At 41.6% G+C, this 23,942-nt stretch overlaps 1 protein-coding gene across 2 annotated transcripts in view; it reads right to left on the bottom strand.

The window, feature by feature from the left end:
- The window catches only part of MAPK12 (mitogen-activated protein kinase 12), a 32,764-nt gene extending 9,057 nt beyond the window's left edge, over nucleotides 1-23,707 (bottom strand). Inside the window, exons 1-6 of one of the 2 annotated variants that reach the window (XM_033057315.1) lie at nucleotides 23,518-23,707; nucleotides 22,713-22,842; nucleotides 12,634-12,692; nucleotides 11,236-11,347; nucleotides 2,810-2,839; nucleotides 1,071-1,118 (exon numbers count right to left, since the gene is read on the bottom strand). In XM_033057315.1, coding sequence (XP_032913206.1) covers nucleotides 1,071-1,118; nucleotides 2,810-2,839; nucleotides 11,236-11,347; nucleotides 12,634-12,692; nucleotides 22,713-22,842; nucleotides 23,518-23,633 — 495 coding nt within the window. In that variant the 5' untranslated portion in view covers nucleotides 23,634-23,707. The remainder of the gene's footprint in view (nucleotides 1-1,070; nucleotides 1,119-2,809; nucleotides 2,840-11,235; nucleotides 11,348-12,633; nucleotides 12,693-22,712; nucleotides 22,843-23,517) is intronic. The other variant, XM_033057316.1, reaches the window with a different exon arrangement.
- Between the last annotated feature and the right edge of the window lie 235 nt (nucleotides 23,708-23,942).

The following is a 23,942-nucleotide window of genomic DNA, read 5'->3' as shown; positions in this document are numbered from 1 at the left end:
GCCTCCTTTGACTCGGCAGACTTAATTTTCCTAAACTGCTTCAATAACTAACCAAAATAACTTGTAACTTTGAGACTACAGAAAGGAAGTGATTTCCCCTCATACACTCTTCACTGTCACTTTTCTGATACCTTAGTAGGAGTTGAGAGCATCAGATGAGGGAAAAAAATGAGCACCAGAAAGCTCATTGTGAAAAAACTGATAGCTAATTAATTACCCATGGAAGGAATTGTTCCAACTTGCTTACAGTCTCATCATCACTGGAGTTGATGCAAGGGAAGCTGCTCAGTGTACAGACATGGGGGAAAATGGTTGCACTATCCCTAGCAATGTGATCCTGTGCCTCCATAAACTGACTTTGAGAGTGTGCAGAAAAAAATGTGTTAAATAAGATACAGATCAGGAGACACCCAGCCTGCATCCAAAAATATAATTGTACAGCTGAGGGTGTGGGGGAAGACAACCATATACAACCTTTTTTTCTAGACTCTTTTCTCTTTTCCCATCACCCTGGGATCCATTCACCATTTTTCCAAGTACAAGCCAGGAAAAGTCAATGGCTTTTCGTGTTAGGTAGGAAAACTCTAAAATCACAGGACCCCAGAACATTCAGGCCAGTCCCCAAAGACCAATATTGACATTACAATGGCAACACGCAAGTATATAGTTTGCATGTTGCATGCTAAAAAACACTTTTGTAGTGCTATTTTATTCAATTAAGGGTGTCCTTCACAACCTTTGATCTTCTGTATCTCCTAGTTTGTAGAATTAGACTTTTTCTATTTATTCAAAGCTGAAATTCTTACATAACCAAATCATTGCCACAAACTCTTATGTTTCTTTTAGGGATGAAACCTTGGCTGTAAGATCTGATGTGTCCTTACACATCAGGACGTAGAAGCAACCATTCACATTCCCTGTTGTTTTGTGAGGATGTACAGGCCAATTGTGATTCAAGAGCAAAAAGGCTGGCCCAACACTGAAACCAGCCAGTATGTCCACAGCTCCTGCACCTGTTGTCTTCTGCCTTCTAACACATCTGGGTGTTTTTTCAAATAAACATACCTTACCTTCAATTCACAGTCTTCATTTACGGCCAAGTTTCCAGGCTTTAGATCCTGCAACCAGATTTTAAAGGAATGGTTTTTGTTTTTTGGGGTTTTTTTACAGCAAGACAATAAAGTACTTTTTTCTGTTGTCTTTCCTTCTTTCTTTCTGGTTTTATAGTTTTTATGTAACTGTTTTGAACAGCAACAGGTAAAATAACAACACAAAAAAGGATGCAAACTTGCATATGTTTGGCTTTTTTTCAGTATAATCTTCCCCCCCAAGAAAAAATATTTTTTTTTCTTTCTGCTAGAAGTCAGGAAAATATTTCCCAGTGAAGGAATTCACTATTTTTTCAACAAGAGGGGTTTGGACATGAATTTGTTACATTTAATGCTAACACCACAAGGTTAATGATTCACATATATAGTTCTGGACTGTATATGCTGCATACCAAAATATGCATTATCAAGGTTCCTTACCCTGGTAAGACTTAGAAGGAGTACTGAAGGAATCAAACAAGATTTTGCATAAAATCCTATGCTCCGTTCTGTGGAAAAATCAATTTCCTAAGAAAGTCAATACAACTGCAACATGAAAAAGTATTCCATTAAGTCTCTTAAGCCACTTTAGAGACTTCTAATGATCTTCCACAGTTGTAAAGTTTAGCAAAGGGAGGAGTACTGGCAAGGACTAAAATGATATTCCAACATCAGTGACTCAGACATACATAAATGGAAATACATTTTCCTTCAGCTTTTTCAAACCTTTGTTTGATACACTAGCACAAGATCTTTAGAAGTATTTTCTTTCTGAACTATTTAACAACAATCCACATGTTTTATATTAGATCAGAGAGGCCTTAAGAAAAACAATTTGGTGCAAAAAACCATGATGAAACCAAGAAACTCAAGGGGTCATCAAGAGAGACCTTAGAAGAAAACTAAGCAATGTTAAGTTTAGACCATGGTCCCAGCAGTTGCAAAAATAAACATATAAATATCTTACATTATTTTGTCAGGTTGTGGAGTTTCCATGTCCAACTTAAAGCTACTCTACCATGTGCATTTCTTATGGTGTTCCTGATACTTTATTAAGAATGGAAAATTCCTACGAATGTTCTAATGCAGTTTTTGGGGAAGATATGCTGCTTGGTAACATGGAGGCATCAATCAGAACTCCTTTACAGTGTAGAAGTGATTTTAAGAGGACTTTACACAGAGAAGGGAATCAAAAACAAACAAATGCTTAATTTCTCTCAGAAAAAAAAAAAAAAAAGAGGGTCTTAAGTCTCTTATAATTTTGGACAATTCTTTTCAGTTTCTAAGATTGCCCCAAATCTCTGAACACTAATATAAAGACAACCTAAACATTGTTTAAAAAAGTGTAATCTTCATTTAAAAAAACAAACGCAAACAAAAAACACCCCACAAAAAACAAAACAAACCCCAAAACAACCAACCCAGAAACAACTACTTATCCATCTCAATTTAGACACTATTTGCTCTTGTGGAGACTCAAAACTCAACTTCAGAAAGTAATTTAGGAACCCCAAATCTAAGCTGCATTCAGTGCAACTTCAGTGCCTAGCTTACACTGACATAGCCATGCCACTTTTTGTTCCCACTGAAGAAGAAATCAAAGGCAACAACAAACTGAGAAAACCTATAAACAGAATTTCAAGCATATTTGTAAGCATGCTTACACACAAACATCACTCACATTATCAAAATACAAGTATCTTTGATGTTTTTCCACTTACCCTGTGAATTATGCCTGATGAGTGAATATACTGTAAAAAGAGAAAGTAGTTTTTTAGTTCAGGTCCTGAGTGTAAAAGTTGCCTGGGGTAGGAGAGAAAGTACTTTTTCATGGTGCTATAGTAAACTGAAATTAGGAGATGTTTATTTATTGCACAGAAGATTCCTTAGCTATGGTTTTAATGTTCAGATAATTATACTAGCACTTTGTCATTTTCCTCCTCTAATAATGAGAAACCACTAAATCAGTTTGAGTACTGTGACTGATATATATGAAATATGCTATTTGATATATCAGAAATTCTGTCCTGCAATAGGTGTCTCTGGTGTGCCATCATAGGTTAGATTCATATGCTTCAGCAGCACTGGCTTTTAAGAGATTATTAAGACTGGGATGAAGGCCAGTCAAGGTCTTATCTGAGAATTCTTGCAACATGCTTCAGTATTTCCTCAATGGAAAATGTAAAGGTCAAGTTCAAAGACATTCTCTTTACTTGAATATTTTCATCACCCGTTCAGTGACCTATGTAAGGGCTCACAAAAGCCAAACCAACAAACCAAAAACCCAGAACTAGTTCTTTTGGGATGACACCTGATAAAATACAGATGTTGGAACCCATGACTGTCACCAAATGCTCCTCACTGAGGTATGCAGTTTCTCTCACCAGCTGAATGATACTTTAGAAGAGACTATTTTCATCACAGTTAATAAAGGGAACTTCTAGTAACTAGTCCAGATATAGGCATCTCTTGCAAGGATCGAAATGCAAACAGCTGTTGTGAACTGAGGACATGGTTTCCAAGAGCAGCCTGGGATGTGCTAGTCCCTTCAGGTATGGGGAACTCATCTTAAACCCCCACAGTGATGCTAAGTGATGCTAGAAACACGAGAACAATAAAAAAATTTAAACAAAAAGACCTGAGAAAAGATGAATAAGATGCAAATCCTCCAGGTTCACCTGAAGAATTTTTATTTTATTCCACCCTGAAGAATGGGACAAGTGGCAATAGAGTCACTGGGAACTAGCAGGCAGAGCTAGAGAAGACGAACCAGGAATAGCATAGTGTCACAAAAATGCACAGAAAAAAGGAGCTTTGCAGGATAATTGTAAATCAGCGACAGCCATAGCAATGACATCTTCTTCAGCAGCCCTCGGGATGGGCAATTAACAAATACAACAGTCCCTCAGCAAAGGGGTCCTCATAATCCAACTGGAGAGAAACATCAAGACAAAGAAAGCGAAGCTAGAGAACAAAAAACAACTTCTTCAGACAGAACCAATGTACCTTTCAGACTTAGATTTCCAAATTTAAAACAAAACCCATACAACCTAAGCAGCACAAGATCTCCATTTAAGGTGCCAAGTTTTTAAAGCAGTGACTGAAAAAATCTCAGTCAGTCCTCTCTTACACCTGACCGGTCACACTAGATGTGGTCTCACAGGTTCTGAAAAGATGGAGCGGGGAAAGTCCCCACTTCCTTTAACCCTGTGCCTACCACTACAGCAATCCAGCCCAAGCTGTGGTAGAGCCCTGCTGCTGCATGGTCACATTACCGACTGCTGTGCTAGAGCCCAGGCCTGTCTTGGCATCTGCAGCAGACCAGTTCTTGCTGCAGATTACTTGCAGATTGGGCAAGATTTAACATCACCCATAGGAAATGCCAAAGCCCTTCACAGGATTTCCTGGGGTTGACACAAGATGTTGAGGGCACACAGCTGCTTCACAGAATGTTGGCTGTAAAACTGCTACAGCAAACAAAAAATTACAAAATGTTTTATCTGTCATGGATATGCATGAAGTGAATTGGGACAGGAGGAGGAAGTCTGTCAACTGTATATGGAGACCATATGCACTTTAAAAAAAACCCAAACCAGAAATGTAATGGTAAATAGCTAAACTCCCGATAAACTAAGAACAAGGTGTCCTCTGTCATAGCTGTCTTGATCAAAGATATCACTATGTTTACTTGCATTCTAAATTATTGCAATAACTTCTAACTGAAGCCTCTTCATTTTCTAGAACAGATGCTTAAAATATTCTATAGTCAGTTTTTGCTGCTAAGACTTTACACAGTAAGGAAATAGTTGGCAGACCCACTCATCTGGCACCTAAGAATGCAGAATCAGAAATTTAAAGTTCTGCACCCTTCACAGTTTCAGTTAAAGTAAATCTCACCTGTTTGGGGGGAAGAGTATGGTTTTGCTGTCATTCTCACCCCACTGAAGGTTTTACGAGTGTTCACAGCACCAAAATCACATTAACACTTTGGGGAAAGCTCCTATGTTTTCTGAACATTGCTCTTAATATAACACTACTGAGATTACATGAACTAGCAGTTATTCCTGATGGTAATACATGCATCAGTCATTCTGTAAGCTGACATACTGGTGCTGTGCTGCAGTGTTTCTTTAACAATAGCAGTATTTTTTAAACTGTATTTCATAATCTCCTGGCAGGCAGCAACACTGGAAGTATGCCAGTCTTCATTCAGAAGATTTTCCATTTCTGTTCAATAGCTTTCTGAAATGGGATCCTGTTCTTACTGGTTCTACTCATTAAATTATCCACCTATGGACAAATTTTTCATTCACAACACGTCAAAACAATTTAGAGCAGAGTAGACATATCCTCCACAGTGTTTTTACCACTTCACTTGAACCATATTTGATTCAAGAACCCAGTTAACATGAGAGAAGTGCCTTGGAGCAAGGAGCTCTGGGTATTATCCTAAAGACAATTTTTGGTAGCATGCATAAATCCTGGAATGCAAGTTTCAGATTGTGCTAGAAAGTCATCCAACAATCGTCTAAATTTTAAGCATTCTTTTCTTTATATGTAATCTCTACACAAAATAAAAAGCTCATCGAAAGGGAATTAACAAAGACTCAGGAGAATGTGTTCTAGGCAACATGCAAAATGAAAATGAAAAGCATCTTGGCAGGGAAGTAAAAACTGAACAGGAAATGAGTCAGAGTGGGAAGGGAAAGCAGAGAAGCAGAAAAAAAGCCCAGCATAAATGTGAACAAAAGGCATTAATACAGATGAGAAAAGGAGAGAACTAGAGTAGGTACATCTTACCATATATATGGCAGAAGAAGCTTGAACAGGTGTTTGTATGGCCCAAGAGCTGTCTGTCCCTTCTCAAGCACTATGAATAAAGAGGACTGACAGCCACCTCCCCCAGACCTCTATGAACAGGAGGAGCCCAGCTGGCATTCTTGCAGAACAGGGACCCAAGACTGAAAGCTCCAGTCTCTTTCCACCTACATATACAGATATTTATGTTTAGCTTGCCTTCTGTACTCTTTGACAATACACAGCTTTTCTGTCAAGTAACAACAACAAGAAAGAAATTATGAAAGCCCTTCCAAGATGCAAGCTCACACTTAAATTTCATGCCCAACTAGGAAACAGTCAAAGGAGAGGCACATCACTGTTTTTAACTGGTGTCAAATCACATTGAATTCTGATAAATTACAAGGTTCACCAAAGAAAGAAAGTATTCCATTCTCTTAGAAAAAAGACAGTAAAATTATAAGAACAGACAAAAAAAGACATGTCCTTGCAGAGCAAAGGCTGAAGAAAGAATACAAATCTTAATGGACTCAGTCTTAACCTCAATTTATACAGTTTTTTAAAATCAAGGCTGTTGAGCCCTTTGTATATAACAAATCCAGAACCAGCCTACAGATAGCATGTAGAAATGAAGCCTGCAAGGAAACAACTGGAGGCCTTAGCAAAAAATCCCCTTTTTCTCTTCACAGTACATCAGTCATGCAGAGTTTTTCCTACATGCATTTAACTGTCACAGGTAAACAGGTTGTTACAGTAGAATATGCAACGTGATAAAAATGATGAACAGCCTTCTTGCCTTTGACCAGACATAAATACAGATACCATAAAGTTCTTATACACCTTACAAAGGACAAATGCATATTGCAGGTTACATTTTTAATACCAAAAAAACCTCCTCACAACAGACTCCATTGAAGTTAAAAGGTGGAAAAGTCATCGTACAAAAGAGAGGCTAAGCTTAAGAAGCTGAATGAGTTCTACCACAAAGGTCTACAATGGCATACTCCTCCTTCCCAGGTGTTGCAAGCATTTTTCCTTTATAATGCTTGTACTGAGTACTAGCTAAGTGTATTTTTGTTCCCCATGCCCCATGTAAAAAGCAATCCAAACACAGATGGACTGTATTTAACCCAGATACAGGAGACCTTAAAAAGTACAAGACTATCATACAAAACTTGGCTAACCTTTTCTTAAACAGCTCATTTACTGATCTCTGTAAAAGAATAAACAAATTACTGACTCATTTTTTTTTGTCTGCATGCTAGCAACATTGTTTTCAGCTTAACACATTTCATAGACAGGGCTACAAGAATGTGCCTCAAACACTGGTCCATTATTATTTCTTCAAAATATTTCCAGCTAGGTGTATACTTCTGGCTGAAATGGTTCAATGAGAATCCAAAATTTAATGGAACAGACACAGTAAAGACCGTTCTCCAGAGTTTGGTGTGTAATAAGAAATGACAAAACAGTCTAGTAGCTGAATAATATTTTATTTCCTGCTGGTAATTTTGAGGTAAGTACAGCTGTACTCTCAAAAACACGGGGTAAGAAACTACTCAGGTAAACCCCTTCTTACAGAAGATCTATCACAGTTACCATATCAGCATCCCTGCTGGTAGCTGGTTGCCTTGTAACTGCTTTTATTTTTATGTCCCTCCCACAGGAGACAGTCCTTCATTAATTCTTTCAGCATGTGTTCTTTACACAGAACACAGTCCTTCTGTAGTGCACTGCTCCAGTGTGGGTCCCCAATGGGCCACAGGTCTTGCCACAAAACCTGCCAGGGGCCTGCTCCAGCATGGGCTCTCTGTGGGCTGCAGCTTCATTTAGGCCACATCCCTAAATGGGGTCCTCCATGGCTGCTCTGTGAATATCTGCTCTGTCGTGGTCCTCCATGGGTTGCAGAGGAGCAATCTGCACCACCATGATCTTCATAGCCTGCGGGCAAATCTCTATTCCAGCACCTGTAGCATCTTCTCCCCCTCCATCCTCACTGGATACACCCTGGTGCCTGCAGGGCTGCTTTACACTTTCTCATTCTCCTCTAACAGCTGCTGCTATTATCACAGACATGCCATGAATATTGCTGATGGGCTCAGCTTTAGCCAGCAGTGGGTCTGCCTTGGAGCTGGCTGGAACTTTGTTCAACATGGAGGCAGTTCCTGGTATCTTCTCACAGAAGCCACCCCTGCAGCCTTCACTAACAAAAAAACCTTGCCACTAACCTGCCTAATATACCCCTATAAATTCCTGCTCCATTTTTTTCCCATGTATGTCAACCACATGCAGTTGCTCCATTGGTCTTCCACATTTACTGATCCAACAGACTTCAGTGTCAACCTTTGGGGCTACATGTTCTGCTCTGCTGGCCTCTGTCACATAGTGTACGTCACTAGGACCAAAATACGTTTCTAAGCCATTTCACTGGAATTAAATTAATTATTCATCCTTTCCACTACACTCAACCTAAGCAAATTATTTACAGTTCATATATTGCTTGCCTGTAAAGTTAGCACAAATGATGTTTTTCATCCCTGGTGAATAGCACGCCTCTCCTGGAAATCTGCTTCCCGGACAGTTACCTGCAACTTAAACAGACCACTCCACTTACACAGTCCTTGAGACAACACTTTTTAGGACATGGCTTTGTGACTAGGGAACTAATTAAAAAACTGAAATCATCACTCCACATTCAAAGTCCAGATTAGAGGTGAATTTCTTCCAGTTTAAATAAAACAAATTTCTCCAAACCCAGCTTTATATATTATAGTATTTTATGAATCTTCTCCTAATTTCACAGTGTAAAATATCAGCACATAATAAAAAGAAGCACTGGAAGTCAAGAGCAAGTGAAGGTGACAGGAGGCAAGAACTCCTAGGGAAACCAAAACATAAAAAAGCATAAATGAGATGGAAGCAGAGTCAGATCACCCTGCAGGAATGTGGAGATACTGTGCAAGTGTGCAGAGATAGAATCTGGAAAGGCAAAAAACCTCTTGTCCTGAATCTGGTAAGAGACACAAAGGTCAACATGAAGGTCTTCTACATACAAACAGGGAGTAAAAACAAAACTAGGGAAAACACAGGCAACTGCACCAGGGGCATGAAAAAGCCAAAGGTACTCAATGCCTTCTTTTCATCCATCTTTACTGGATGAAAATCATAGGTCCCTGAAACTGCTGAAAAAGTCTGGAGCAAGGAAGACTTAATCCTCAGTGGAGGAGGATCAGGTAGGGAACATCTGAACAAACACAAATTTAACATTTAAACAAACACCCTGATGGGATGCACTCATGAATTCTAAGGGAAGTTGGCAATGTCATCATGAGGTTGCTTAACAGTATATGAAAGGTTATGGCGATCAGGAGATGTGCCTTTATGATTGCAAGAGAGATACTGCTCATATCTTCAAAAGGGTATTGAAGAAGAGGATCAAGGAAGGTCAGTCAGCCACACCTCACTCTGGGAATGTAATTCTGGAAGTAATTCTGGAAACCATTTCCAAAAACTACAATGAAAACAAACTGATTGGCAGTATAGATTTACAGAAGAAAATCATGCCTGGTAGCCTATTAGCCTTATATGATACGACAACTGGATTGGTGGATGACAGAAGGGCAGACAGTGTTGTTTATCTTGACACTAGCAAGGGTTTCAGTGGAAGTAGGAGTTAGATTAGTGGACAGTGACTGACCTGCCTTGATCAAGCAGTTGTGATCAGTGGCAGGGAGCCCAGCTGGAGGCCCATCACCAGCAGTGTCCCCCTTAGGATTAGTACTGAAGTCAGTTCTGCTTACTATTTTCATTACTGACCTGGATAATAGGACAGAGGGCTCCGTCAGCAATGCAGCAAAGGATGAAGAACTGACAATAATGTTGACACACCAGATTATTGTGCTGCCATTTAGTGGGACCTCCACAGGCTACAGAAATGGGCTGACAGGAACACATCAAAGCTCAACAAAATCCAGGGAGGGATTAATGCCATGCGCTAGACAAGGCTGGAGATTGACCAGCGTGGCAGAAAAGGACCTGTGCCCTTGCACCAAAGACAACCAAAAGCCTCATGCATTAGGCAGAGGATTGCCAGAAACTCAAAGGAGAGGATCCTTCCCCTTTTCTCAGCTCTGGTGAGATACACCTGGAATGCTGTCCTCAACTATGGGTTTCTCAGTTAAAAGGAGACACTGAAGCAAAGCCAGGAAAGCTTAATGATGATGACTATGCGACTGGAGCATCTAATGTAAGATAAGAAACTGAGAGAGCCACGTGTAAAAATAAACTTTATATAATAAATTAACATATGGTTTAGATTTTATATATATTTTTACAATACTAGGTGGGATACATTTTATCCTACTATTAAATTATAAGTACAGTAATTTCACAAATACAAGCCGCACGGATTATAAGCCGCATTTCTGGGGTGTCGACAACGTTTAGGTCCTTGTCCATATATAAGCCGCAATGGACTATTAGCCGCACTTTCGTTCGTAGCGAGGATCCGCGTGCAACTTTCCCAAATTTGCCAATTAGTAACAGAATCGCGGCATAGCGGGGTTTACTGGCTCGGGGTGGGGCCAGGCAGGCTCGGCCCACTCATGGTTGTTGACAGGGCTGGGTGGCCCAGCTCGGCGCTACGGCTCGGCGGGGCCACGTGCCCAGCTCAGCGCTACGGCTCGACGGGGCCGCTTGGGGCCGGCCAGGCGGTGCTGTCACTGCCACCGCCAGGCTCGCTCGCCCCCCCCCGCCGCCTGCACCGCTGCCGCCGTGTTTGCTCTCGCCCTGACCCGGCTCTGCTGCGCTCCCCCACGCCGCCGGGCTCCCCCTCACTGCTAGCCACAGTTCTGCCGGGCTCCTCCTCACTGCTAGCCACGGTTCTGCTGAACTCCTCCTCACTGCTAGCCACGGTTCTGCTGAACTCTCCCGCACTGCTAGCCATGGTTCTGCTGGGTTCCCCCGCCCTGCTAGCCACAGTTCTGCTGGACTCCCCCATACTGCTAGCCCCGGTTCTGCCGGGCTCCCCCACGCTGCTGGCTTGGGTTCTGCCGCCCACTCCCTGCACTGCTGGCCCTGCCTCTGCCAGGCTTTCCCACCTCTGCCGGGGCCGGCCGGGCTCCAACTTGGCTTGGGGCTGCCACGGGCTCTCACTTCCTTGTTGGCAACTTTTAGAATATTGTTCATATATTAGCCGCTCCTGATTACAGGCCGCACTTCCAGGTACAGACCAAAACTGTAGTCAAAATGGTGTGGCTTATAATCATGAAATTACTGTACTTATAGTTCTCCATAACACTTTACTAGGAAAAAAGACCTTGATATCAAAATAGTAGTAGAACTGGCAAACCTTTAAGCCTTTCAGAATCTGATATACCAGGAACTGGATTCGATCTTCAGTTAATTTCTCATGCTTCATTATCTTACTCAAGTCTGTTCCCATAAATGGCATGACGAGGTAGCTTAAAACAAAGCAAAACAAAAAAAAAGGAAAGAAAACCAAACAGATTAACTTCATCATGTAAATTTAAACATGATTGTATGTTATAGTTCAATTACAATATTAAATTATAGATCATTCCATTTACCAAACAATTCCTTCATCATCCTCCTACCCTCCAAGCCTGTTTTTATCTGATTGTCTTAAAGAGGTATTGCCCAGTTCTGTCACTATTTATGGAAATTTGCTAGATATCAGAATTAGCTTAGAAAGAAACTAACCAAAAGCCTCATGATATTTCAAAGACAGCTAGACAGAAAACAAAGGGATTCATGTAAGGCAATGTATCTTACAGTCGTGAACTAGAAAAATCTGGAAGATGATTTTAGGGTCTCATTTAAAACACAGTGCTTCAATGCTCATCATATACATGTGCATTCTATTACATAAGCCGTATAAAATGCTAGCACAGTAGACAATACGGACACATATTTTGGCTCAACAATCAATATGAATGCACGTTCCACGTTTTCTCTACTTCATTTTCTACATTCTTCTGTCAGATAGCTTTCTGTGTTAACATATAAATACACAAGGTTGTTTAGGAAACATAGATACGCTAGATGAAATCCAGAACAGTTCTACTAACACAGGAAACCTACATTAAGCCCAAAAGGATTTCCAAGCACTGTTTCTCTAGCAACTCTAATTCACCAGAATTGTAGTAGTAAACAAATAAAACAGCTGACATGTTAAACATCTTGTGTCTGAGATGCCACCAAAACGTCATGGAGATGTGGTAGAAACAACCTGTATCAGGTGCTGTTTGGACCACTGACTGGGAAAAAAGTCACAGGGCACAACAGACCACAATGCAGATAAACACTAAAAAATTCAGCAGAATCAGCACTTTTAAACTGATTCTTGAATTTGAATGGAGCCCACTGAGATATGCCACATAGTAGAGGTAACTTTCAGCCTACCTGATTGGGTTAAGAATTGTCCTACCATTTGAGCAACCTGGGCCTTAGGGTAAGAAATCAATATTTGTAAGGTGGATTAGGGAATTCACTAAACTAACATTTACTAAGGGCTGAAAGAAGTACACACCTTGTAAGACAGGAAACTGGTTCTAATGACAGACTGAAAATTCCAGCCCACCAAAGTTGCACATAAAAGTTACATTAAGATGAAACTCAGAAAGAAGTCCGTGAAGCAACAATTTTGAAATTCTCTATTTAAAAAGTACATTTCTTCCCGCACAAACAACAATGCTCTGCTCCAAAAAACAAACAACTTGGAACTTACAAGTCATTAAACTTCTCCAGTGTTACATCTGGTGTGAACACATCCACAATTCCAATGACCTAAAAAAAGAAAAATGGCTGATTTGACACACTAAAGCCTAAATCACCTAATAAGTGAAAAAATATAATCCAAAACATAGTGAGACATTAGCTATAGGCATAAACATGGCAGAAAGAACACCTAAAGTAATGCCAGGATTTGTTATGTGTTAGATTTTATAACTCAGACAGCAGTTTTACCCTGTGATAAAAAAAAATAGAAGAAGTATTGACTGGAACTAGAAGTTCAGAGGCTCACCATTTTATGTAAGAGGAGACAGTATTTTATTACTTTAACTACTAAGTGTTGAAAATAAACCAGAAAAATCAGTCTACAATATGAAGCACTTTTAAGTGTTCTCCACCTAGCTGGGCTTGCTGCTTATCAATGAAGTGCACTTTAAACATCCTCTAATTTCAGTAACAAGGTAATTTAAGCATATAGACTACAACAGTTTCTTGGAAGTCCAAAGAAGAAACTAGAACTAAACTGTTTATATTAAGAAAAAATAAGCAGGAACTTTTAATGATTTATATGGCCTATACCTTACGTTTTCCAAAGAGTCTTTTTGTCAAACAAAACCATTCTATCACTGAACAGAGAAATAATAATCTAGTAGTAAAACGAATTTTCCACCACAGCTTTTCCTATTAGTGTGGTTTTTGGGAGACCTATACAAACTGACTGGGTGCATTACACTAAATATCAATGCTTCTTTCAAGCCCACTGAACACCAGGAAATTAAATAGACAGAACTCAATGTTCAAAAAAGAAGCTGAAATTATCTAAAGCCAGATTTTAGTTTAGATGCTGCTTAATCCAGGCAGTGCCCAAATAACAAAGGCTTTTAGAGCTGTTTCTTTTCTACCTCTGCTGCTAATTCATGACCATTTCTGTGTGTACAGAGGAAAGATCCCCAAACCTCAGAGTGATTGTGGTGTTTCCCAGGTGCAGGCTACTATTGTCATAGAATCACAAAATACTCTGAGCTGGGAGAGACCCTCAAGGATCATCGAGTACAACTCTTATGTGAATGGCCTGTATGGGGACTGAACCCACAACTCTGCTGTTATTAGCAACATGAGGCTGTGCAGGACTTTGCTACAAGCAAGCTAAAAGACTAATACGCTTTATAACTTTGTTCAACTCTATCTTTGTGGCCATACAGACATTAGATCATACATCAAGAATTGTCATCCAAATCACAGATTTTAAAAAAAAGTGAAAATAAAGAGAAGCATGAACAGAAATAGAAGGGGGAAATACAAGTAAAGGACACCTTCCTTTATTTGAAGCTTTAAATCCCCAACCATGATGAAGTCCTTACTGCACATCTTTTTAGTCTTTCCACATTAAGGGCAGACTATTACGGTTAGCCTGGATATTATCAAAATGTCATCATGATAAAGAAGATAGAAAAACTAATAAAGATGGAGGCAGAAAATTACAACTCCCTTTCTCTGTAGCCACATATATCTTTGAAAAAAAGCCACTAATAATATTTACCTGGGACTGTTATATGAAGCTAATTAAATAAGAATAACTACTATAAAACAATAATTAAGCCCACAGAGGATGTGGTTATTATTTCAAGTAATACCTCTAGTGCTAACATTACAGTAAGAATTTTCTTTTTTATGACAGTTTTACATAAGGTTTTCCTTTTCTCTGTGGAGGTAGTGAGAGAAAGCAGGAGGACAGGATTACAAAGATATACTTTGCAACAGTGGAGCATAACACAGCTCTACAGGCAGTGTGTGTATGCAAACACACACACAGAGCATACACAGTCAGAAAAGTTGTGTGCTCACCTCAGATGTACATATATGAAGAAGGAAGCTAACATTTTAGCAGTAATCTTATTTAATATGCATCTTCCCTTACCAAGCCCCACTTTCTCAAAAGTCTTTCTTGTTCTCTTTAAGCAGGTATTTCCCTGCCCTCATACACCTATGCAAGAACTGTAAGAAAATAAACCCCATCACATCTGAATGTAGCAGTGAAAGACACTGCTATGAAAAGAAGGGGGACGGAGGAGGATGAAATAATGTGGCTGCTCTATCACATGCATCTGTGCACCAAGGTATTATCAGGTACCCCCTGTGAAACACAGGAGTATGAAGAACATGTTTCCATGCAGAACATACCAGCCCCAAAACATCCTAATGAAGTTGACTAACATTCTAATGCATATCCATTCAAGTAAACAGAGTTCCTGGTACTTACTTAATGCTGCATGATGTCCATTACTGCTGAGGTAAGGTTGCAAACTTACAGAGACAAACCTATCATTACTGCAAATCCTCTACAGTGAATGAAGCCACCAAGACCAATGCTCAGCTCCCAAAAAAGGGAACTTTAAATGATAAACCAGAAAACTCTTTAAATATGGTAAGGATTTCACAATACTTCTCTTCCTTTACAAATCAGGTTTTCTAAATCCATCTTAGTGTCCAAAATGGTAAGACATAATAACAGTTAATCAATTTTAAAATTAAAGTGAAGGACCCATTTCCTTTTCCTCAGTGATCTTTACTTAATAGTTGTGGTTTGGGATTATTTTCCTGTATTGGAGCAGAGTCATACATATTTCCATTTAGGCCAGAGATTTTTGCAGCTATATTAAGCACAAGGAAATCTGGGATAAAATAAATCCTCTGAGGAAGATACAACTTCAGTTACTTGTTCAGGAAAAGGGAAAGAAATGGACAAGGTGCAGCCAACTCCCTCCTTTATAATAGGATGGAAAATCCTGTTTCTGTTAAAATCTCTCAATTAAAGACAGTATTTGTAAAGAACTTTATGATGTTCCAGCACTAAAGTAAGCCATCATAAACAACACAAGAATAATTTATTTTTCATAGTGTTGCCTATATGAAATGTAACAAAGATATTCGTGAAACCTTCTATAAATGTATTTTTGGTGTTAATCAGCACAATTACTGACACTATCAGAGATGGAAGCCCAGTTGGGGAATGAACGTAGTACATTTTGCAATGGCAACGAAATGCATCTGAGGCAAAGAGCAGCAGTGCAGCCTTTTCAGAGTCTGATTTTTTACCCCAACTAACTCTGCCAAGAAGCAATTTCTCAAATAAATAAGTCCACAAAGAATGCATCTACTGTACATTTGACTGAAAAATAACCTGAACTTCTTCAGCCCACACTGAAGTACTTAAACAGCTTTTATCTCAAGGACAGGGTGTAATACTGCATCACTTCCATAGAACTACAGATTGGTTTGGGTTGGAAGGAACCTTTAGGTCTATGTAGTTCTAATCCCCTACCATGGGCAGGGACACTTTCCACCAGACCAGGCTGCCCACAGCCCCATCCAACCCAGCCTTGGACACTTCCAAGGGATGAAGCATCCACATCTTCTTTGAACAACCTGTGCCAGCGGCTCATGGCCCTTATAGTAAAGAACTTCTTCTGTCCAATCTAAATCTACCCTCTTTCAGTTTAAACTATTGTCCTTTGTCCTGTTACTACATGAATTTGTAAAAAGTTCCTCTCCAGTTCTCTTGTCGCTCTCTTTGCGTACTGGAAGGCTGCTCTAAGGTCCCCGCAGCGCCTTCTCTTCTCCAGGCAGAACAACTCCAACCCTCTCAGCTTGTCTTTGTAAGAGATGCTCTATCTTCCTGAAGTGCAAATCCACAGAACTACCCATCTACTGGTCTAACTTGTTTTCCACAGGTTAGCTTTCACCCAATATATTTACTTTGATGCCAGTGGGGGGGTGGGTAGCAGCATCTCCAGCCTTTCTTAACCCTACTGTGTATGTCGCCTGACCACACACACCAACTTTACAATTGCCAACAAATAAATAACAGGTTCATATTGGTATGATGGTTTCTGCCCTTCCCTTCTCAGTTGCCTTCTTTTCCAAACACTATTCCAACAGCAGAGCACAATGGTGAATAGCTCCTTACCTCTGCCTTCCCCTGTAGTTAAATGTATTGGATTATTTCTATTCAAGGACTAACCAATTACATTTCTGTAAAAGACAGTTTCTGATGTAAGTAGCAGTACATCAAGAAAAGACCTGAATCTAGTATAAATTAATAAGTAATGTAGGTTATATCTCTCATACAGTAAGTGTTGCTTTCTCTTGCAGATGTTATGCATGAAAACACAGTGAAGTTGAGTGGCTTTAGCACTCAGGCTAAACACGCAAGTACATTTCTTAAGAGAAAGCCTTGCTGAATGACATATTATGTCACATTAAATTTTCTGTAGGATTAACTTTATGCTACTGTGCTGTTCTCATCATAGGTACCTGCATCCTTTTATTACACTAAGAACTCTCAATCTTTTTACAATTTGTACTATTCATGCCAAGGTTTGAATCAGTCACCTTTCCTCCTCACAGAGATGAGGGACGTCTGGAAGACCTCCTTTTCTTTTCTCCTGCCAGTCAGCACACTGGCACTCACAAGCCATACCCACGAGCATCATCACACTCATCCTTCAAAAGATTCATATGTAACACTGCACAGATTCAAATCCTGCAGACAGACTCATCTTCATCTCTAGACTAGATGGCAATCAAAAGGGAAAGTTTGGATTTCAGTGCTGCTTTTCTAATTTTTATTTCATGGAATAAGCTCATCAGTCTGCTTTGTCAATACCCAAAGCTGAGTGTGAATAAATGGCTATCAGCTGAAGCCCAGCCTACATAAATCACCTATTAGTCAAGTTAGGAAATTCGGCAGAAAGATACCCCTATGCTGATTCACTGACTTCTGAGTACCAAAATAAAATTACTCCAGTGTCCTGTTAGCTCCCCGAATGTGCTAAGCTTTCATCCTGTCATCCTGCTCAAAAGCAGACAGGAATGTTTTTCCCTCACAAAATTTTGACAGCAATTAACTGTTCAGTTATAACCGTGTTTTTGCTTTCATAAGGACCAATAAGGAGATTTGCCATTTCCAGATAGGAAATATAGGGACTTTACAGGCATATGTGTACCCAAAGAACATGAATTTTTAGCTGGTGCAGTCCTCCAGGACTTGCTGCAGGAAACTTCTAACACAGTGAGCACGCTCTCATCGATTAAGGCATCATTCATCTACAGCTCCCTTGTTTGTCTGATTTTGTATACTGCAGATGCTGCTGCTTTCCACTGCTCACGTCAGGCTAGACAAACTGCAGAAGGTGACAGACTTAAGATTTTTCTCAAGCAAGAACACAGCATGACCAACTATTTTCTCTGGAAGTAATTCCTTCTCTGGTTGACGCTCTGCAGGCGAAAATAAAAAGCTCAACATTTTTTCAAAATAAAAAAGAAAACAGAATTAAAAAGCAGACGACCTAAAAGTGTATCATCCTCAGAAATGTAACTGTAGAGAGACAGATAATTTGGTGTCTGTTGGTTATCCAGTTCCTTCCAAAGTGAGAAAAAGCGCTACATGCTTCTCATAATGCAAAACACACACTGGTCTTCAGATGTGGGAATACACCAGAGAATAATTTCCACTCTGAGCAATGAATGAGAGCATAATATAGAGTACCTTTAAACAAATACTGCAGTGGCCTCTTACATACAGAGTTTCCAGGAAGGGAAAACATCTGTAGAATATTAACTGACCCAAGAAATGTTTAATGGGCATTTGTCAGAAATTTTACGCCAGAAACACATTGAGACTTTAATTGGTAGAACTGCGTCAGAATTCCCGTGGGTGCCTATATGTACACATAGGTATACACATATGTAGAAACACCACACCTTGATAAAATCCACTTTGTTCTGGCATGAGCCACCAGCATGAGCCATTGCTCTTCTCTTCCTCGCTCCAGTGCCATCTCCCCTTGCCAGCTATTCTCACCAGGGCTGGACCACTGCAAACAACTGTGCACTTGTTTCAACAAAAGTGGGTATCAACACATCACTTACAGTCCAAATGTATAAGAAAATCCATATTATCTGCCAAAAGAAACTAAAGGTTCTGCACCTCCACTTACTTGTCTGGGTTTCACTCTGCATACACAGACATCTCCATTAACTTCAGAAGAATACACATATATAGAGCTATGCAAGTGTTTGAGAGCTAAAGCCAGGGCCAAAGTTAGCACACTGGCCATATTTTCACTGCTTTTGGTATTAAGTCAGAACCATAACAGATAAATTTAAAGGTCCTAATTTCAAATTAACTCAAAATGGACAGAAACACAGAACAGAAGCATCACTACTGGAAAATATTTCCCAAAGGTAAAACGACTGTTCCTCTGTACAAGATTCAGCAGATGTGAAAGAAATAATCAAGAGCTGTTAAGGCTGTAGTGGGATGCATACCACAAAATAGCACCATTGAATGAAGGAGAAAAACAATCCCACGAAGTACCTTCTTCATTCAGCCTTAGCTGTATTTATTCCTCATTTCCATACCATGCCCTTCCATATGCCAGCTACTTATGCAGTTACACAGTGATCCAGCAGCTTATCTCACTGGAAACAAACTTTTCTTTTTGGCAATGTCTTAGGAATTGATCTAGGTTAGACTGCTTCTTCTGTAGTAGAAGTAGCTTATGAAATTTGGGAAATACCCCATGTCCTCTCAAATGAAAAGGCCTACCAAAACAAACAAACAAACAAAAGCATACCAGTGCTATTAAAGACTGATTTGTCTCTTAACAGACAAGTCTCATCCTCTTCAAACACAGCCTCTGTCCCCTGGCCCTCAACACTCCTTTGGATTTGTTTGCAAAGCGTTGATGAAAAGTCCCATGTAACCAAATCTGCATGGTTTATATAGCAACATTCCTCACTAAATGGTCTATATAGAAATATGCCTCACTACAGTTTCTTGTACAGAGAACAAAGGTCTAACGAAAAATGGTATGCCAGTAACCAGTCAATTCCCCCTGAAAATGCCCAGACAAGAGAACTGACCTGTGATTTAGCTTCTCTACAAAGTAAAATACAAATCCAATAAAATTCAGTAGAATTACTCCTATATTTGCTTCTACAGGACCTCTGGTCATCCTACAACCTTTCTACATAAAGAAGCATGAGCATATTCCTCAAAGGGGATATAATGGAGGTTGTCAAGGGTATTAAGCAGTAGTTTTCCTCCATTTTTCTTCACTGACATACTGATTAATTATATCACTGAGACACAGGGTTAATGGTATCTTCTGCTATCTTAATGGAGGATCAGAGCTGCTATTTTTAATGCAATGTGTCAGACCATTACAATTTCTTCCATCATTCTGAATACAGCATAAGGTTAAATAAACTGTGATAATGTATGGCTGCATGCTTAACACAAAAATTCCCTGAAAGCTACGAGGGGCAGAGATGGTCCACTGAGAGGTAATCATAGTGAAACAAATAAAACATCACACTTTCCATAAGAGCCAACATCAAATTCCTCGTGATTACAGAAGTAATTTTGAAACAAAAACAGGTAAGAAGAGTGAATTGGATGCAATTTTAACTACCAAATAAGCAGAACAAAGTTTTTCCTGTGAGGGTGGTGAGACACTGGAACAGGCTGCCCAGAGAAGCTGTGGATGCCCCATCCCTGTTAGTGTTCAAGGTCAGGTTGGATGGGGTTCTGAGCAACCTGGTTTAGTGAAAGGTGTCCCTGCCCACAGCAGAAGGGCTGGAACTAGATGATCTTTCATATTCCTTTCAATGCAGGCCATTCTGTGGTTCCATGTTTCTATGAAATCAGCAAAAAGAAAAGCTCTTTGACGGAATGGTCATACGTCAAAGGGGTGGGTCTGAAAAGCATGATGAGGAGCAACACTGCCATTCTGGTTTAATTTTGGATGGGTGGAGCAGCTAAAGGTGTACCCTTGAGAATCAGCTCAGGAACTGAAAATCCTAAAAAGCATTGTTGCTGCTTCTAATTCACCATGGCCAACATAACTGACAGAAGGGGGTGAGGCTGGGGGGGGGGGCAGATAGGAATTGTCTTGATGGCTGTACTGCCATGTCAGTCTCATTGCAGTTGGGTGGAACAGTCAGCTTCTGCCTCCAATCTCTGCAGGATCATTTACTCAGTCTTAGTTCTCTAATGAGTAGATGCCCCAAGTACAGCAATTTCATGAGTATAAGGCGCACCAGAGTATACGGCGCACTTCCAGGTGTCAGCAAATTTCCAAACTTTGTCCATATATAAGGCATACCGGCATACAAGGCACACTTTTTTTTGGCAGCGGGGATCCGCGCACAACAAAGTAACAAATTAGTAACAGAATCGCGTGATCGCAGGGTTTACTGGCTCGGCTTGGGGCTGGGCAGCCCCGCTTGGCAATGCCACTGGGGCCGGGCGGGCTGGGCTCGGCACTGCCCCGCTGCCGCCGGGCTCGCCCTGGCTCGGTGCTGTCCTGCCAGGGCCGGGCGGGCTCAGCTCAGCGCTGCTGCGGGCTTGCACTTCTGGGTTGGCAAACTTCCCAACTTTGTCCATATATAAGGCGCTCCAGACTATAAGGTGCACTTCCGCGTTCAGACCAAAATTTTAGTCAAAAGGGTGCGCCTTACACCCGTGAAATTACTGTAATTTATAAACTTTTCCTTAGTACATAACCTCTTCTTTCTGTGGCCCAAACTGTTTCCTAAGATTGTAAATTATTCTCTGCCTTCATATATATTGATTTGTAACTTGTACAGATTGTGGTCAGGTTCCCCAGTGAGCATTTTCTTCTGGACTCTTTAATTACCAATTGAGCCCACAGTGGAGTTCTAGAGCATTATTCTGAAGGGCATACACTGTATAAAACCTGCTAGGAGTGGAAAATGCTCCCCAACAGATTATTCTGGGACATGGAAGAAAAATAATCTCAAAATTCTGGACACAGTTAGGAGCTTGGCAACTGCACGGGCTGCTCTGCTCCCAAAAGTTCAGCAAAGAAAACGCTGAGAGTATTAAAGCCCATACACAGAAGTTTCCTGCAAACATTAACTCTTAAACATATGCAGCAGTGGTTATGAGGCAGTTACTTTGAAGTAATCAGACTAAAAGATTTAGATTTAAACAAGCAGACAGTTTCTTAAACCTACGAAAAGCTCTTTTTCCTTCTGGACTGTCAGGATAGCCCACGAATTATTCCTCACACGAACGCAGTTGGTACTCACAAAATTAGTATTACAATGTTAAATGGCAATGACTAGTTATTGTTATTACCACTTTCTCTCATCCTCGCTTTTGATCTCTCAGCTTTTTGTGAAGGCTCTCTGTATGAAGGTATGCTCTAATCTTCTACATCAACTAACATTTTAAACTACACACCATTTTAACAACTCCCTCCCAACTTTAAGGTTTTTTTATTCCATATGCATTCTTCATGAACAGCACTTAAAATTACTACTGTGACCCTCAAAGTCCATCCTGGACTCTTCTTACCTGGACTCCATAAAAACTGTTTTTGCACAAACTTCTTGTTTTTTTCCTAAATCCCTAAGCAGTATTGGGACCATGAATCTTTCTCTCAATCACACTTCCAACACTTCTTTCTACAAATGTTCTTCCTTCATGTTACATGAGAATTACATGCAGAGTTCTATTACCTATTGTCTGCTTCACAGTAAAGCAATTTGTTTAGTCATCTATGGACTCTTCCTATTTCCCATTAATATCAGCCTGAAAAGTTCAAATGCTTCATAAATGATAAAAGAGAAAAATGCTAAACCTCCCCAAAGATATGCATGTGTGCATCTTCATGCAAGTTCAGGAGAATTAAAAAAAAAAGAAGATGCTGGAGACCCACCACAACCCTGTGCTCCTGCAACTCACAGGAGCACTGTAAGGGAGACTGCAATTTCTGGTCTTTAATCCCTCTAACTAGCACTGAGTAAATCACACTGTGGTCCTAACTTACCCCACCCAATCTTTCCTACATGGAAATTAAGTGGTGTTTCCCACAGGATATACTAGTTTGTGTGAATTGATGTTTGTAGGACAGGCAGACAAAAAACAGGCTGAAAGATTCCAGAATTCCATGCAGCTACTCATCAGCCTTGTCCAAATCTACATATTTTCTTTGAGTTAGAGCGCCTAATCTGTGTTTTTGAGCTAATGACTCAACTCACGTTTTCATGCTTCATGTGTTTCAGGAGACGCAGCTCTCGGTAAGCTCGTTTGGCAAAGAGCTCAGACTGAAACGGGCGGTACAATTTCTTGATGGCCACTTTGGTACCACTTCTCCCATCGACGGCTGAGCTTTAAGGGAAAAGAAAGAGTTTGGTGAGCAAGGACCGAATCAGGTCTGCAAACCCCAGCAAACCCGGCCAGCACTGGGCAGGGGCTGCAGCCGCCCATGCCATGGGTGGAGATCACCTCCCCAGAGCACCTCTGCCAGCAGCCAGCTCATTCCGTTCGTTCAAAAGCCTGCCAGACTCTGTGATGAAATGTAGACAATTATCAAAAGCTTTAAAGAGGAACATCTGCGGAGTGGGGGAAAAAAAAACCCCGTAAACCAAAAATAAGACAAAAAATCACACAAAACGCCCAAACCCACCACCAACGCACAGCCAAACCAAGGGGCCCGCCCCAATAGCTGCAGCACCCCGGGCTTCGGGGACGCTGCCGATCCGGGGTGCCGCGGGCCGGGCTCGGCAGCCGAGGGCAGCGCTGTCCGGGCGGGGCAGGGGCAGGGGCAGGGCTGGGACAGCGCTCCGGGCGCTGCTCGCTCCAGGGCCGGCTCCCCCCGGCGGAACAGCCCGGCCCGCCGCGGCCAGGTGAACAGCGGGGCCAGCCGGGGTCCGGACGACACTCGAGAAAAGTTGGTAGGGAGCAACACGCCAGACGGCCGGGCCCGGCAGCATCCCCCGGGCCGGGACTGAGGCCGCCGCTCCCGCCGGCCGCCCCCGGGCTGCCCCGCGCCACCTCGCTCACCACACGGCTCCGTAGGCGCCGGACCCCACCGGCTGCAGGTCCCGGTAGCGGTCCCGCACTTCCCAGAGCGTCTTGGTGATCTCCTGCCGGTAGAAGCCATTCTTGGGGGAGGACATGGCGCTGCCGACCCCCGCGGCACACACCGACAAAGAGCCCGGGCCGGGGGAACGGGAGCGGCGAGCGCCGCCGAGCCGGGCTGCGCCGAGGGGCTGGGCCTGAGCGAGCGGCGCCGCCCGCCCCGGCCCGCCCCGCGCAGCCCCGCCGGCAGCGCCGCCCGCGCTCGGCTCGCCCGGGGCTCCGGCGCTGGGACCGGGACCGGGATCCTCCCTCCCTTCAGCCTGGGCGCCTGGGGCAGCTCCGCCGAGGCGCCAAGGGCGCGGTGTCCCGGGCGGCGGAGCGTTCCCGGACGGGGAGGCAGGTGCCGA

This window comes from Catharus ustulatus, chromosome 4 (assembly GCF_009819885.2).
Source record: "Catharus ustulatus isolate bCatUst1 chromosome 4, bCatUst1.pri.v2, whole genome shotgun sequence".
Classification (NCBI taxonomy): Eukaryota; Metazoa; Chordata; class Aves; order Passeriformes; family Turdidae; genus Catharus; species Catharus ustulatus.
Note: the sequence above shows the minus strand (reverse complement) of the source record. Positions and strands in the feature narration are given on the sequence as shown.